This window comes from Crocuta crocuta, unplaced genomic scaffold, assembly GCF_008692635.1.
Source record: "Crocuta crocuta isolate KB4526 unplaced genomic scaffold, BGI_CrCroc_1.0 scaffold255, whole genome shotgun sequence".
Classification (NCBI taxonomy): Eukaryota; Metazoa; Chordata; class Mammalia; order Carnivora; family Hyaenidae; genus Crocuta; species Crocuta crocuta.
The window spans coordinates 386,631-402,629 of record NW_027530670.1 but is presented as its reverse complement, the minus strand read 5'-3'; the positions used below and the strand labels follow the sequence as shown (position 1 = coordinate 402,629).

The 15,999-nt window shown below is 35.1% G+C and overlaps 1 protein-coding gene across 2 annotated transcripts in view; it reads right to left on the bottom strand.

Annotated features, from left to right (window-relative positions):
* Positions 1 to 15,999, bottom strand: part of SBF2 (SET binding factor 2) — a 499,779-nt gene that overhangs the window by 290,221 nt on the left and 193,559 nt on the right. For both annotated transcript variants that reach the window (XM_077769129.1, XM_077769130.1), the window contains exon 3: positions 3,291 to 3,428. In XM_077769129.1, the coding sequence (XP_077625255.1) occupies positions 3,291 to 3,428 (138 nt within the window). The remainder of the gene's footprint in view (positions 1 to 3,290; positions 3,429 to 15,999) is intronic.

Below are 15,999 nucleotides of genomic sequence, written 5' to 3'. Positions count from 1 at the left end.
ACTGACTGAAAGTCATACTCTCAGGAAACAGCTTTTATTTATTTTTAAAAGTTTTTAAAACATTTATTTATTTTTGAGAGACAGAGACAAACAGGGCAGGGGCAGAGAGAGAGGGAGAGACAGAATCCGAAGCAGGCTCCAGGCTCTGGGCTGTCAGCACAGAGCCTGACAGGCAGCTCGAACCCAAAGACTGTGAGATCATGACCTGAGCTGAAGTCAGACACTTAACTAACTGAGCCACCCAGGCGCCCCAGGAAGCAACTTTTAATGTATGCAAATATATCTCTTTCATTGAAAGACTTAGATATGGGTGTTTCTGTCTGCTCCTTCTCACTGCGTCCTGGGTGGAGAAGGCCAGTTGGCCAGTTAAGAACTTTTTTTCTTTGCTATAGCCCTGTGGGAGTTGACAGCTTAAGCCCTGCTGACTCCCCACCCCCACCCAGAGTCAGGAGATTAAGAGGGTGCATTCCTTGGGTAGCAATTGCAAATCTGAAGTGCAGACATGTGCACAAATTCTTTCCAGGGAAAAACTGGTAAAGTGAAGAGGGCCAGAGAGCCATCACAGAGATGGCAACTGCCAGCCTTCATGGTCTCCAGTAATGTCCCCAAAGATATGCTAAATTAGAGACCTGACCCTAAGGCAGCTTTTAAAGTCTGCCAACGGGAGTCTTTCAAGACTGAGAAGTGGGCATTTCTCTCTGTTCTCTCCATGCTGAGTCCTGGGGGCATAGCCACTGTGAATTCTTGTGAAGAACTGTGAAGAACTCTTTCTTCGTTTGCTATTGTTTGATGGGTCTGAGGGACATAAGACCAACTGGTTTTCAAAGTTAGGTGGGGTTTTTTTTTGTTTTGTTTTTTATGGTCTATCATCAAGTTGGTTTCCATATAACACCCAGTGCTCATCCCAACAAGTGCCCTCTTAAAGGAGCAGCGAAAGTTAGGTGTTTTGGGTGCCCATCCCTCAGGAGCAAGTCTTTAAAGTTGAGGCTAGATATTGGGTCCAAATCTTTTAAGACTAAGGGAAAAACTGGAAGTTGTAAATTCCTTCCCAGTTTCATGCTGCTATGCAAGGGGTGGGGTTTGTGGTGAGAGTCTGTCTCAGCCTTTCCTACTTATTTCAGTATGGGTATTTTCTTGTTTGCTCAATGTGAGTTGCTCAACTCATTTCTAGATTTTTTTCAGAGGGAATCACTCTATGGTGGCTGTAGATCTGGTGTGTCTGTGGGAGGAAGTGAGTTCAGGAGCTTGCTATGTCACCACAGACAATGCAGGACCCCCTACACTGCCTTAATGTATTATTTTTCTGTCAGTTATTTGGGGGCAAGAAGGGTTCATAAGGAAGGAGAAAGGAGGAAGAACTTGAATAATTAGTTTCACCAGACACTTCTAAGGAGTTGTAAAGAGGTATTGTCAAAAATACAGAAATAAAAGAAAATACTGCTACTGCATTCTCAGAACCAACTTAAATTCTGAAGATCAACATAAAAATGAAAGGTCACCTAAAAGACATAGAGAGGCTCTTGGCTGGAGAATAGTTTTAAACTGAATTGATCAAAAATGGGAATTTAACTAGTTATCTGTTGGAAACATCCACTCAAACACTATCCAGGAATGACTATTGTCAACAACTTCTAAGTTTTCTGTCCCCACTGACAACATAGAAACAATGGGCTAATTTCAAATATAAACAAGAGGTTGTATTAGTCTAGCAAGCATTAAATATTTGACATAAAGTATTCCTTAGTTTGATTCCACAACCAACTTCAGATTTTGATATGGCTTCCCACAATGATCTGACAACAAAGGGAGAATGTATTTATAATATACATGGTGCATATTCTGTTTTATATAATCTTTTAATTTACCACTGTAAAGTAACAAACTAGCATGCTGGTTTTAATACATCAGTCTAATGAATGGGGATTATATAAGTCTGTGTCTTGAAAGGTGATTTATCTCCTCTTGTACTGCAAAATCAGATTTCTGCATCTAGAAAATTCAGCTATTGGAGTTTAATTAAGGTAACCCAAACAACAAAAGCTCCTTTGTGAGGCCATTTTAGAAAAGCGAGTCCTTTTCCATGGCAGTGATACTCATTTATCTGCATGTACCAGAAAGTACTGCAGATAATGCAGACTGGCTCACTTAAAACTCTTTTATAGTCTCCTTCTTGTACTATAGAGTTTGAAATCAAAACAAACAAAGAGATTTTCTGATTCCTTTTCTGGGGTGGGGGGATCTACAGGCAATCTGACTTCTACAAGGAAACAACGCATATGAGATTTAAAGCAGAAGTCTGCTTTAAGCTGCACATGACATTAGATTTTTAGGGTAACATACAAAGGTTTATGGTCTAGTACCCAACATCGTTAAGTGGCAAGTGGTCAGTGGTAGAAAAAGTATGCTTTCTACTAAAACAGACCCAAGCCAGGCAATTCCTAGTACCCAAAATTCGTTCCCTGCTCATCCCTCACCCAAGAAATTACATAAGCTATGCAATACATTGTCATAAATTCTTTTATGCACAGAGAAAGTAGGTCCAGTTATCTGAAACTAAGAACCCCAACAAATACTCTTTGATAAACCTAGTATTTTTCATTTCAATGGTTCTAGCCTGTGAATTTCAGTCCTGTCTTGTTGATACTCCCACCGTTAATAATAATGAGTTGACATTTACTTGGGTGCTTAAACAATAATATCAAGCTTTGTGATTGGTGATTTATGAACATTCTGATTAAATGCTTTACATTCTGTGAAAGATCGCTCAGGAAAAGAACAGGAAAAATCACACCTTCTCCATGAGGAGATACAAATGTTCCTAATATACCAATTTACAAATATGCTAGTCTTAGAAATACTCAGATTATGATCAATATTTTAAAAGAAAACAATTAAGGGGCACCTGGGTGGCTCGGTTGGAGAAGTGTTTGACGTCAGCTCAGGTCATGATCTCAGAGTTCATGAGTTCAAGCCCCACATTGGGCTCTGTGCTGACAGCTCAGAGCCTGGAGCCTGCTTCAGATTTTGTGTCTCCCTCTTTGCCCCTCCCTTGCTCACACTTTGTATCTCTCTCAAAAATAAATAAACATTAAAATAAGAATTTAAAAAATAAAACAAAGTTTACCTTCTTTCTCTCTTCTTCAACAGTATAGTACCTCAGTCTTTTTAAAGTAGCTCAAAGAACTTAAACTTACAGTTTAACAAATGGTGTCATAAAAACAAATATGGTGTTATAAAAAAAGACTCCTAAATGTTGTTCCATTGTAGTCTGACTAAAAGAGTTGTTGTACCTGAAGATTGATTTCTGCCTCATAGAAGGTTAGGCATGAGCAGTAATGTCGATCTGAGTCAATATCTGTCAGGACCACCACAAAAAATGTTGGCTGCTTCCTCTCTCTGGACAGCTGCCATCCACCAGGTTGACAAAACTAAAAGGAAGAGAAAAAAACTGTCACATTCTAAAAATATAATGAAAATTTATTATTTATAAATCTTTGTGAAATGGTAAATATCCCCCATTGTAAAAAAAAAAAAAATTCCAGCAAATGTGGTGTTACCTCAGCCACTATATTTTTTAAAGTAGATTTATGAAATAGAACACTTTGTATAATGTACATACACATTTTATGAGGATAGCCTGGATTTTCCACAGATCCCACTCATTATGAGACATAGATTGGCTGATGTAGGAACAAATCACGATAAATGAAAAGCATTCCCTCTTTAGAACAAATCATGAAGTGAGTTGAACATAAAGTGCTAATTATCTATTGCTGGTGGGAAACAGAATTATTTTAAAATCCTTCATCAATCTAAGAGCCTTTAATTCAATACAATGAAAAAGATATCTTGTTCATCAAGATAAATGCATTATAGGCTACATAACACACATGAATTTAAAAGAACAGAAATCATAAAATGTATGCTCTTAGACCACAAAAGAACTGAGCTAGTAACAGAAAGATAGCTGAAAAATTCCCCCAAAAAACTTGGAGATTAAACAACACACTTTTAAGTAACACATAGGTCAAAGAAAATCTCAAAAGAAATTTAAAAATATTTTTAACTAAATGAAAATGAAAATACATCTTATCAACATTTTTTGAGATTCAGCAAAAGCAGTGCTTAAAGGAAAATTTATAGCACTGAATGTGTATATTACAAAAGAAGAAAGATCTAAAATCAATAATCTAAGCTTCTATCTTAGGAAACTATAAAAAGAAGATCAAATTAAATTCAAAGTAAGTAGATGAAAAGAAATAATAAAATTAGAGCAGAAATCAATGAAATTGAAAACAAAAATCAATAAAGAAAATCAACAAAACATAGATAGTTCTTTGAGGAAAAAATCATTAAAATCAACAACGTTCTTCCAGCTAAGAAAAGAAAAAGATACAAATTACTAAATTATAAATTGAAGAGGAGACAGTACTACAGATCCCATGGACATTAAAAGATAATAAAGGAATACTCTGAACAATTCTATGCCCACAAATTTGACAGTCTCAATGAAATAGATCAATTCCTTGAAAGGCACAATCTGATAAAACTCACACAAGAAGAAATAAACTATTTGAATAGTCTATATCTATTAAATAAATTGAATCAATAACTAATAACCTTCCAAAACAAAAAGCATCAGGCCCAAATGGGTTCACTGGTGAAATATACTGAACACTTAAGGAAGAAATTATACAATCTCTTCCAGAAGACAGAAGCAAAGGAAATACTTCCTGATTCATTCTACCAAGGCAGTATTACCCAAATGGCAAAAACAGGGGGGAAAAAAATCATCATAAAACTACATATCAATTCCCCTCATGAACATAGATGCATAAACTCTCAACAAAATACTTACATATTGAATCCAACAATGTAGGAAAAGAATTATAAACTACAACCAAATAGAATTTATTTCAATTACACAAAGCTGTTTCAACATTTGGAAATATACACATCAAGAAGACAGATAAGAAAAAAAAATAACATGACCATATCAATAGATGCAGAAAAAAGCATTTAAAAAAATCGAATAGCCATTCATGATAAAAACTCTAAGCAAACTAAAAATAGAGTGGAATTTCCTTAACTCGATATAGAACATTTACCAAAATCCTACAGCTAATGTCATACTTAATGTTAAAAAGCTAGAAGCTTTCTCCCTAATAACAAGGCAAGAATGTCCCTTATCACCACATCTTCTCAAAATTGTACTGTAAGTCCTAACTAATGCAATTAGACCAAAACAAAAATGAAAAAGGAAATAAAAGATACACAGATTGGGAAGGAAGGAATATAACTGTCTTCACATGACATGATTGCCCATACAGAAAATCTGAAAGGATCAACAAAAAGACTCTTGAATTTAATTAAACAAGTACAGCAAAATTCCAAAATACAAAGTTTATTTACAAAAGTCAACTGTCTTCCTACATGTCAATAATGAATAAGTGCTGTTTGAAATTAAAAATACATCACCATTTACATTACACTGCCCCCAAATTAAATATTGAAGTTAAATTTAACAAAATACATATAAGATCTATATTAGAAAAACTATAAAACTTTAATGAGAGTACTCAAAGAACTAAAGAAAGAGATATTCTATGTTCATAGATAGGAAGACCCAATACTGTCAAGTATCAGTTCTTCCAAAATTGATCAATAGTACAATGCAATCTCAGTCAACATCCCAGCAAGTTATTTTGTGGATACTGACAAACTGATTTTAAAGTTTATATGGAGAGAAAAAGATCCAGAATAGCCAACATGATACTGGAAAAGAATAAAGCCAAAGAACAAAGTCACTATCTGACTTAAAGACTTACTACAAAGCTAAGTAATCAAGACACTGTGGTATCAATGAAAGAAGGACAGATCAATCAAACAGAAGAGAGAGACCAGAAATAGTATACATAAACAAAGTCAACTTTGACAAAGGAGCAAAGGCAATGCAGTGGAAGAAAGATAATCCTTTCAACAAATGATGCTGAAATAACCAGATAATCATAATCTAGAAATAGAGCTTTCATTCTTCATAAAAAATTAGCTCAAAGTAGATCATACATCTAAATGTTAAAATATAAAACTATAAAATTCCCAGAAGATAGTATAGGAAAAAATATAGATGACTTTTGGTTTTGGCAATAACATTAAAAAAAAATTTTTTTTTAATGTTTTATTTATTTCTTAGACAGAGAGAGAAGCGTGAGCAGGGGAGGGTCAGAGAGAGAGGGAGATACAGTATCTGAAAGAGGCTCCAGACTCTGAGTTGGCTGTTAGCACAGAGACCAATGCAGGGCTCGAACCCACGAACTGTGAGATCATGACCTGAGCCGAAGTCTGACGTCCAACCAACTGAGCCATCCAGGCGCCCGGCAATAACATTTTACATAGAACACCAAAATAATGAACCATGGAAGAAATAATTGATAAGCTAGACTTTATTAAAATTAAAAACTTTTGCTGTGTGAAAGACACTGTCAAGAAAATGAGAAAACAAGCCAAAGACTGGGAGAAAAATTTGCAAAAGACATATTAAATACTGTATTTAAAATATACATAGAAATCTTGGAGTGCCTGGGTGGCTCAGTTGGTTAGGCACCTGAGTCTTGACTTTGGCTCAGGCCATGATCCCAGATTAGTGGGAATGAGCCCAATGTTGGGCTCTGTGCTGAGCATGGAGCCCTCTATGACTCTCTCTTTTTCTCTCTCTCTCTCTCTCCTCTGCTCATGTTTGCTATTTCTCTCTAAAATAAAAAAATCAAATAAAATAAAATACACAAAGAAATGTTAAAAGTCAACAAAAGAAAATGAACAACTCAAAAAATAGGCAAAAGATCTGAAGAAATACTTCACTAAAGAAGATACACAGGAAAAAAAATATGAAACAATGTTCAACATCCTATGTCACCACAGAATTGCAAATTAAAATAACAATGGGATATCACTACATATCTATTATAATGGTTAAAATCCAAAACACTGATAATGCCAAATGCTGACAAGGATGTAGAGCAACAGAACTCTTTCATTGCTAGTGGGAATGCCAAATGGACAACCACTCTGGAAGACAGTATTGTACTTTCTTACAAAACTAAGCATATTCTTAGTATACAATCCAGCAACTATGCTTCTTGGTATTTACCCAAAGGAGTTAAAAACATATGTTCACACAAAAACTTACACATGGATGTTTACAGCAGCTTTATTCATAACTGCCAAAATTTGGAAGCAACCAAGATGTCCTTCAATAGGTGAAAGGATAAATAAACTGTGGGATATCCAAGACAATAGAATATTATTTAGTGCTAAAAAGAAATGAACTATCAAACCATGAAAAGGCATGTAGGAACCTTAAATGCATATTACTAAGTAAAAGACCTCTATCCAAAAGGGCTATAATATGTGGTATGATTTCAACTACATGTCATTCCGAAAAATGCAAAACTATGGAGGCAGCAAAAAGGTAAATGTTTACCTGAAATTGAAGGCATTGTAGACCTGAATAGGCAGAATACAGAGGATTTTAAGGGCAATGAACCTGTATAATACTGCATAAAAATATATGTATAATTTCATGATACTGTATAATAATATATACATTATGATGCTGCATAATACAATATTGGTGGATACATGCTATTATACTTTTATCAAAACCTATAGAATGTGTAACACCAAGAGTGAATGGTAATGTACATTATGGACTTTGGGTAATAATGATGTGTCAATCAATATAGGTTCATCAATTGTAACAAATATCAGGGTGCCTGGGTAGCTCAGTCGGTTAAGCACCAATTGTAACAAATATACCACTGTGGTTGGGGATATTGATAGTGTGAGAGGCTGATTTTGGGAACAAGGAGTATATAGGAATTCTTAATACTTTCTGCTCAATTTTGCTGTGAATCTAAAACTACTTTAAAAAGTAAAGTCCATTTTCAAAAATCTGAAGATAAAAAGCTATCTTGATTAGCAGTATTATTAAAGAGATGGAACAAAAATAGAAATGAGTTCACCAATACAGCAGCTTTCTGTGCCCGATTACTTATGTTATTTTGATAAAAAACTGTAATCTTGAGCAATTTATTTAACCTCTCAGTGCCTCAGTTTCCTCATCCATAAAAGGTAGACTATTAGTACCTCCCTGCTAGTCTTCTTGGGAAGTCTACATGAGTTAACACATGCAAAGTGCTCAGGATAGCCCTTGCCATATAATTCAGTGAAGTAAACATGACTTCTTGTGATTTTTACGTACTTGGATCCAACCTCAGTGTCTGCTATCATATCTACAATAGTTTCTTTCTCCTCTGTATCAGTTTCTTCCAAAACTTGCCCCTCCTTTCATTGCCCCATTGCATCCTTGACTGAGTTTAAAGAGACATCAAATAAGGAGACCTAGGGGCACCTGAATGGCTCAGTTGGGTAAGCATCTGACTTCGGCTCAGGTCATGATTTCATGGTTCGTGGGTTCGAGCCCCGTGTCAGGCTCTGGGCTGGCAGCCTGTTTCAGATTCTCTCTCTCTCTCTCTCTCAGAAATAAAAAAAAAAATTTTTTTAAAAAGGAGATCTGGACAATTGCTTACATTTGGAGAGAGACATTAATTGTGTTCAGAACTTCTCTACCAAAAGAAAACTTCTACCAGACTCATTTCCATAAGCAGATGTCATAGGACTAGCATGACAAACTTAAAAACACACTAATTAGCAAGTAAGTGAAAACATTTTTCTTTACATTTTTATTTCAAAATAGTAATTTATTCAACAAATATTTATTGAGTACTTGAATAGCATTTATTCTATGAAGACTTCTCTGTAACTTTCCAGTATCTCCAGCATTCTCCAGACCCAAGAATCAAGAAGTTCCTCTACTGTGTTCCAAAAACATTTTATACATTTTTATTATAATATAACAACCTCTTCTTATCTATTTCCCTAGAACTTATTATCTATTCTACCAATTTGGTACAGAAAAGTTGGCTTGTCATTTTCTTTATGTGTATATTTCTCTTCAACAATCCATCTACCCAAATTCCATGACCTTAAGGCTTTCTTGTGGCCATCAAAACGAATTCATATTCCAGGACAGCAGCCCTCAAAGTGTGTCACACAGAATCATAGCAGCCCCAGTGGTCAAAACTATTTTCATAATAATACTAAGAATTAGTGGTTTCTTTCACTTTGTTGACATTTACCATTGATGGTGCAAAAGTAATTGTGGGTAAAACTGATGGCACCTTAATAAAAATGAATGCAGCAAGCCCCAAACTATACTTGTAGTCGCTGTATTCTTCATAGCTGCACATTTGCAGTTTTTTCTAAAAAAGCCAGTTTCAGTTTAAAATGTCCTTGATGAAAAATAAATATTTTAATTTCATTATAACTTGACCCTTGAGTATACAATTTTTTATTTTTTCTTTTTTTAATAGTTTATTGTCAAGTTGGTTTTCATATGACACCCAGTGCTCATCCCGTCAAGTGCCCTCCTCCATGCCGACTTTTAAAATATTCTGTGTTTCACAGTATATATAAAGCACTTCTGGTGTATACAGAAGTATGATAGTTGTTTAGGAAAAAAACTACTTGTGTAATTGTTTAAGTTGTGAGCTGAACTAGCTGCCTTTTTTTTTTTTTTTCAAGAACACCCTTTTTTATTGGAAAGAACAACTGACAACTATCCTTATACAGATTTACATATTTGGCAGACATTTTTGCACAGTAAATGAAGTGGGTCTGTCATTTTAAGAGAAAGATCTGAGATATGTGCTACCAATGATAAATGAGCTTTCAGGCACTATCATGAGTCCCATAGCTTTTGCACTTCTGATGAATGTGACAGTAATATTAACTAATGTAATATTTAAAATATTATATATTAATATATGTGAATATTTGGAAATTCGCATAACTCACTGATTCCATATCACTGCAGAATGACCAAGGTATAATACTATAAAATCATGCATGGTTAAAAGACCCATTCAAAGTGTTAAGTAGACCAGCAGATTGTTTTTATATTTTTAATTTGAGAGAGAGAGAGAATGCACATGTGAATGGAGGAGAAAGGCAGAGGGAAAGAGAGAGAATCTTAAGGCTCCGTGCTCAGGGCAGAGCCCAACACAGAACTCAATCCCACAACCCTGGGATCATAACCTGGGTTGAAATCAAGAGTCAAACACTCAACTGAATGAGCCACCAGGCACCCCTCAACAGGTTTTAACGTAACAGTATGAAAAGGTCATTGATGTGTTTATAGATTTCACATTGTAGCTAATTTTTTAGAAAATTACTATTGCTTGAGCTTTGGTATAGTATTTAAGTAAGAGTTTCCAAGATTATATGAAAAGGCTATTAAAATATTCTTCCTTTTTCCAACTACATTATCTGTAAGACCTGACTTTCTTACTATGCTTTAACCAAAACAACATATTGCAAGAGCTTGAATGCAGAAGCAGGCATGAGAGTCTAGCTGTCTTTTAGTAAGCCAATATCAATGATACAATTTTACAAAAATATAAAACAATACCACTCTTTTCCCTATTTTTTGGTTTTGGAAAGTATAGTTATGTTTCCATAAAAATATGCTATTTAATATGTGATGGCTTGTTATGATTTTAAATGAATAAATTATTTAAAAATTTCTAGTTATTTCTTTTTTAATGTTTATTTTTTAAGAATGTATATTTATATTTGAGAGAGAGAGAGAGTGAGCAAGAGCACCAATGGGGGAGGGGCAGAGAAAAAGAAAGAAACACAGAATCTGAAGTAGGCTCCAGGCTCTGAGCTGTTAGCACAGAGCCTGATGTGGGGCTCGAACTCACGAATTGTGAGATCATGACCTGGGCCAAGGTTGGACACTTAACCCACTGAGACACCCAGGTGTCCAAGAACTAATGTTTCTTTATTTTGACAGAGATAGAGAAAGAGAGAGAGAGAGCTGGGGAAGAGCAGAAAGAGAGGGAGACAATCCCAAGCAGGTTCTAAAATAGCGCAGAGACTGATGCTGGGCTCGAGATTCCACAACAGTGAGATTATGACCTAAACTGAAACCAAGAAGAGTTGGACATTTAACCAACTGAGCCACCCAGGCCCTCCTCTAGTTATAATTTCCAATACGTAAATGAATACATAAAACTACATAAACAAAACTCTTTGGAGATACTCAATAATTTGTAAGAGTATAAAGTGTGAGGACCAAAAGTGTAAAACCTCCTATATTAGTGAAATGGGTATTAACACGTAACTAACCCTGGCTGAAGCTATTTGTTTTTGTTTTTGTTTTTTTTTTAATAGTTTATTGTCAAATTAGTTTCCACATAACACTCAGTGCTCATCCCCACAAGTGTTCTCCTCCATGCCCATCCCCCCCTCCCCCCACATCCATCAGTCCTCAGTTTTTGTCAGCATTCAAGAGTCTCTCATGGTTTGCTTCTCTCCCTTTCCCCCACCATTTCTGCCCTTCTTCTCCCCCTTGTTCCTCCGTCAAGTTCCTCCTAATCCTCCTATACGTGCAAACATATGATATTTGTCCTTCTCTGCCTGACTTATTTCGCTCAGCATAACACCCTCAAGGTCCATCCATGTTGCTACACATGGCCAGATTTCATTGTTTCTCATTGCCATGTAGTATTCCATGGTATAGATAAACCACATCTTCTTGATCCATTCATCTGTTGATGGACACTTAGGCTCTTTCCATGTTTTAGCTATTGTGGAGAGTGCTGCTATGAACATTGGGGTACATGTGCTCCTATGCATGACTGAAGCTATTTGAATAGCAGAAAAGTATACTCCTTGGTGGAACGAGGGAGTTCTATCAGGTTACAACAAAACCCAGAGGTGTCTTTCAAAATCTTCTTAATCTTTCTCAACAAACTTCTTTTCAGAATTAGGTACATCATTTTCTCTCTCTCTTTTTTTTAATGTTTATTTATTTTTGAGAGGGAGGGAGAGGGAGAGAGCTAGGGAGAAGCAGAAAGAGAGAGAGGCAGAGGATCAGAAGCAGGCTCCACACTAACAGCAGAGAGCCTGATGTGGGGCTTGAACTCATGATCTGTGAGATCATGACCTGAGCCAAAGTTGGGCACTTAACCAACTGAGCCACCCAGGTGCCCCTAGGTACATCATTTTCTAAAGTGAGTTTCACATCAAGAAAGAGATGCCTGAGCTTGAGGGATAAAATAGTATCAGGATACTGCCTGAATCATCACTTCCACTTGCTCTACAAACAACTGTTCTGACACAAAGTGAATATGTTCTGTGAATTAATAACAAATTAAAACCATTCTCTTAGAAGTCTGTAATTCATTGGCTTCTCATTAGGCATGGTAAATGGCATTAAAAGCTATTCACTAAAGAATGACTACATATTTTCACAAAACTTAAATGAAACTATAGGTTTCTAGTAAGAATTAAGCATAATCTCTTTAAGTTATTTCTAATCCTATCATATATACTGACTTTTCAATTCAAAGGTATCATCATAGAACAGAGTTCACAAATAACTTTTATAAGCAAGTAAGTAGGTCTATTACTTAAATGAACAAATATTTTGCTGCTTTCTTAAAAACAGAACCAACTCTTAACATGCTCACTTTTCTCAAGTACTTTATATAAACACAGAATATAATGAAAATATTATAGGATAACCCAAAATTTCCATAGTATTATTGTGATTAATTTGATCTCTTGAAGGTGAAATATAAAAGGTTCTTTGGAGAAAAGTCACCCTTAATATTTCCCAAGACCTTCATCCACATCTAAAAATTTACGGTTCACTGAGACAGTTTAAGATCTCCTTAGTTACTTAAATGGCCGCATTGTTTAAATTATAAAGGGAATTCTGTTAAACTCTGATAAGAAAAAAGTATTAACAATAAAAATTCTGGGAAATTCCAAGGATCATTTTTCAGATTCAGTAAGTACTTCTTCAAAACTAACTTAATGTGACCACAATTAAGACAGTAATGGTAAGTCATGGAGGCCTGGTCAGATATTTTTCACTAAATTTTGCACAAAGATGCTGTCAAGACAGTCAACTAGACACTGATTATATGTGACATCTCTTATTTCACATATAAAATTACAGCAGTAAAGGAATTACATTATGCATTTAAAAATATCAGTAAAATAATACTTCATAGGAAATTTTGATGCTGTGTTCTCAATGAAATGAATATACAAGTATTCAGAAAATAAGCCGTAGCTCACACAACTGAGTATAGAAATGCTTTTTCAAAGGATTTAAAATTTCAAGAATGTTAAAGGTTTTTTGAGGTTTCAATTTTCAAAGGATTTTAAATTCAAAGGAAATTTAACCTCCAGTTAAAATGTCTACTTTCCAAATTCCACTGTATCATAAGATTAAGCACTTATAGAATCTGGGGTATCAAAAGATGATCCCATTATTTAATGAGAAGTATCCCTCCTATAATTTGGATTAAAATAGAATAATGCTTGCTGGTTCACCTACTTCAAATCTTAAGTAAAAGTGTGCTGAGGAAGTAATAAACAATGAGGGAGTGGACACTACAATTCTTGAATCTTAGCTCAAGTCACATTTCTGACAGGAATGTGAGAAAATGTTTAGACAGCTGGAAACAGAACAGTCACCAAAAGACAGTAAGCAAAATGATAAGCATTGAACAAACAGGATAAAATCAGGATTTTGCTCTCCCCGGTGTCTTTACTGGCAAACAGAAAAAATAAAATAAAAAAGCTTTCACAGGTGCAAAATCTAAACTGTTTAGAATTGACCGTCATAACCGACTGGCTTACATTTTGCCCTCCTTTTTCAAGTCACTAAGGAAACACATCTATTTAGGGTGATATTACCAATGAACATATAAGGTGATAAATAATACTGTTTTCATATATATATGATTGTATTTGCAACAGCTTATGTATTTTACTATATGTTTGACTCTAAACACCTGACCCTCATCATTTCACACAGATCATGCTCATACAAATTTTACAACATATCTGAGAACAGTCAATAAGGGGATTCCTTTTCAGGATGTTATCTGTCTTTGTTCAGTTCCAGCTTTCTTTAAGACCTTAGCATAACCGGGAAGCAACTGATACTTCAAGGCTGCAAGGTTAGAACTGACAAGTATCACTAGACTCCACACATCAATGCAAATTTTGTTTACTTCCTTCTCTAATTGCCCAAATGTATGAAGTAGATCATTTAGAAATAGGCCACCTATCTGCCAACAAAAGATAAGTGCTAATAATTCCTTATATTTGTGAAACACCTTATATAATTGTATCCCGTGAGACTCATTTTACAAATGACGAAACCAAGGCTACAAAATGTTAAGGTCACACACAGGTAGTATGTGACAAAGGCAGGACTAGAATTCTAGTCTCTGTACCCCTAAGAACTGTTTCTTTTCACTGCTAAATTATCTTTATAAACGACCTTATGAATATTATACTATGTTAATATACATTTATGGTAGAAAAATTAGGAAAATAAATTTATGGTAGAAAAATCTGGAAAATAATGAAAATAAACTAAGCTCATTAACATACAAACTTTTCTTTGCAACCATTTATCCCTGGATGCATTTTATAACGAGTTATGAGTCCTATTTTTCTCTATCTTCTGGAACATGTACATTTTCCCATATACTTGTTTCTTAAAAAATTATTTTTAATGACTGAATATTACACCATCAGATAGGTATATATTAAGTACAATAACTTAACTAATCAGAGCACGAGGGTGGCTCAGTCAGCTGAGGGTCTGACTTCGGCTCAGGTCATGATCTTACGGTTCACGAGTTAAAGTCCCATGTCAGTTTCTGTGTTGATAGCTCAGAGCCTGGAGCCTGCTTCAGATGCTGGCTGTCTGTCTGTCTGTCTGTCTCTCTCTCTCTCTTTCCCTTGCTTGTATTCTCTCTCTCTCAAATAAATAAACACTTAAAAAATTAATAAATAAAAAAATAATCTTCTATTGTTGGTTGTTTAAGGTGTTGACAATTTTTTCTTAATAGCTAATGCTGGGATATACATGGTACTATATAATATTTTCCAGGCACGTTTCATTATTTTTTTTTAAGGAAGTAGAACTGGTTTTATAAAGCATAACTAAAATGAGCACAAAAATGTTTAATTACCCTTGAATTCCTTTTTAAAGGTTAAGCAACCTCCAAATTATTTTGTTTTGCTAATTTTTTTTTTTTTGTAAAGAGAATAGAAAAGAAGTGATAACAAATAAATGTTATTATGAACTATATCCTGACAAAAGAAGAACCATTCATAAGATAAAGTAGCAGAAACTTTGAGAAACTGAACTCTGCTACTAAGCCAAGCCATGGAAGCATCAGGTGTGTTCTCTATACTTTGGACAGATTATTTTTTGAAAGTTCATGGAAAATATGGTAGCCATTAAGACTTTGGATGAGAAATCATTTTAAGGGTTGGGAAAGTCTCTAATGTACTGTTATTATAGAATAATGGATATCATATATATATGCGATACATTTTACTGGACATTTTTACATGTATTTATTTAATTTGAAAGAGAAAGAAAAAAAGGAAAGAAAAAGTGTGTACAAGGGGGAGGGTGAGAGAGAGAAGGTGGAAGAAGAGGAGGAGGAAGAGGAGGAGGAGAAGGAGGAGAGAGAATCCCAAGCAGACTCCATGCTGTTGGCGCTGAGTCCAAAGTGGGGCTCGAGCCCATGAACCATGAGATCATGACCTGAGCCAAAATCAAGAGTCAGATGCCCAACCATATGAGCCACCCAGGAGCCCCAACTGGATACCTTTGATGGAAGTACACTTGTAAAAAGTCCAATAGATATGCTGTTTCGAAGGGGCACATGCACCCTAATGTTTATAGCAAATCTAATGACACTAGCCAAAGTATGGAAAGATCCCAAATGTCCACTGACAGATGAAAGGATAAAGAAGATGTGATATACATATACAATGGAGTATAACTGGGCAATGCAACTATGTGGATGGAACTAGAGGGTATTATTCTAA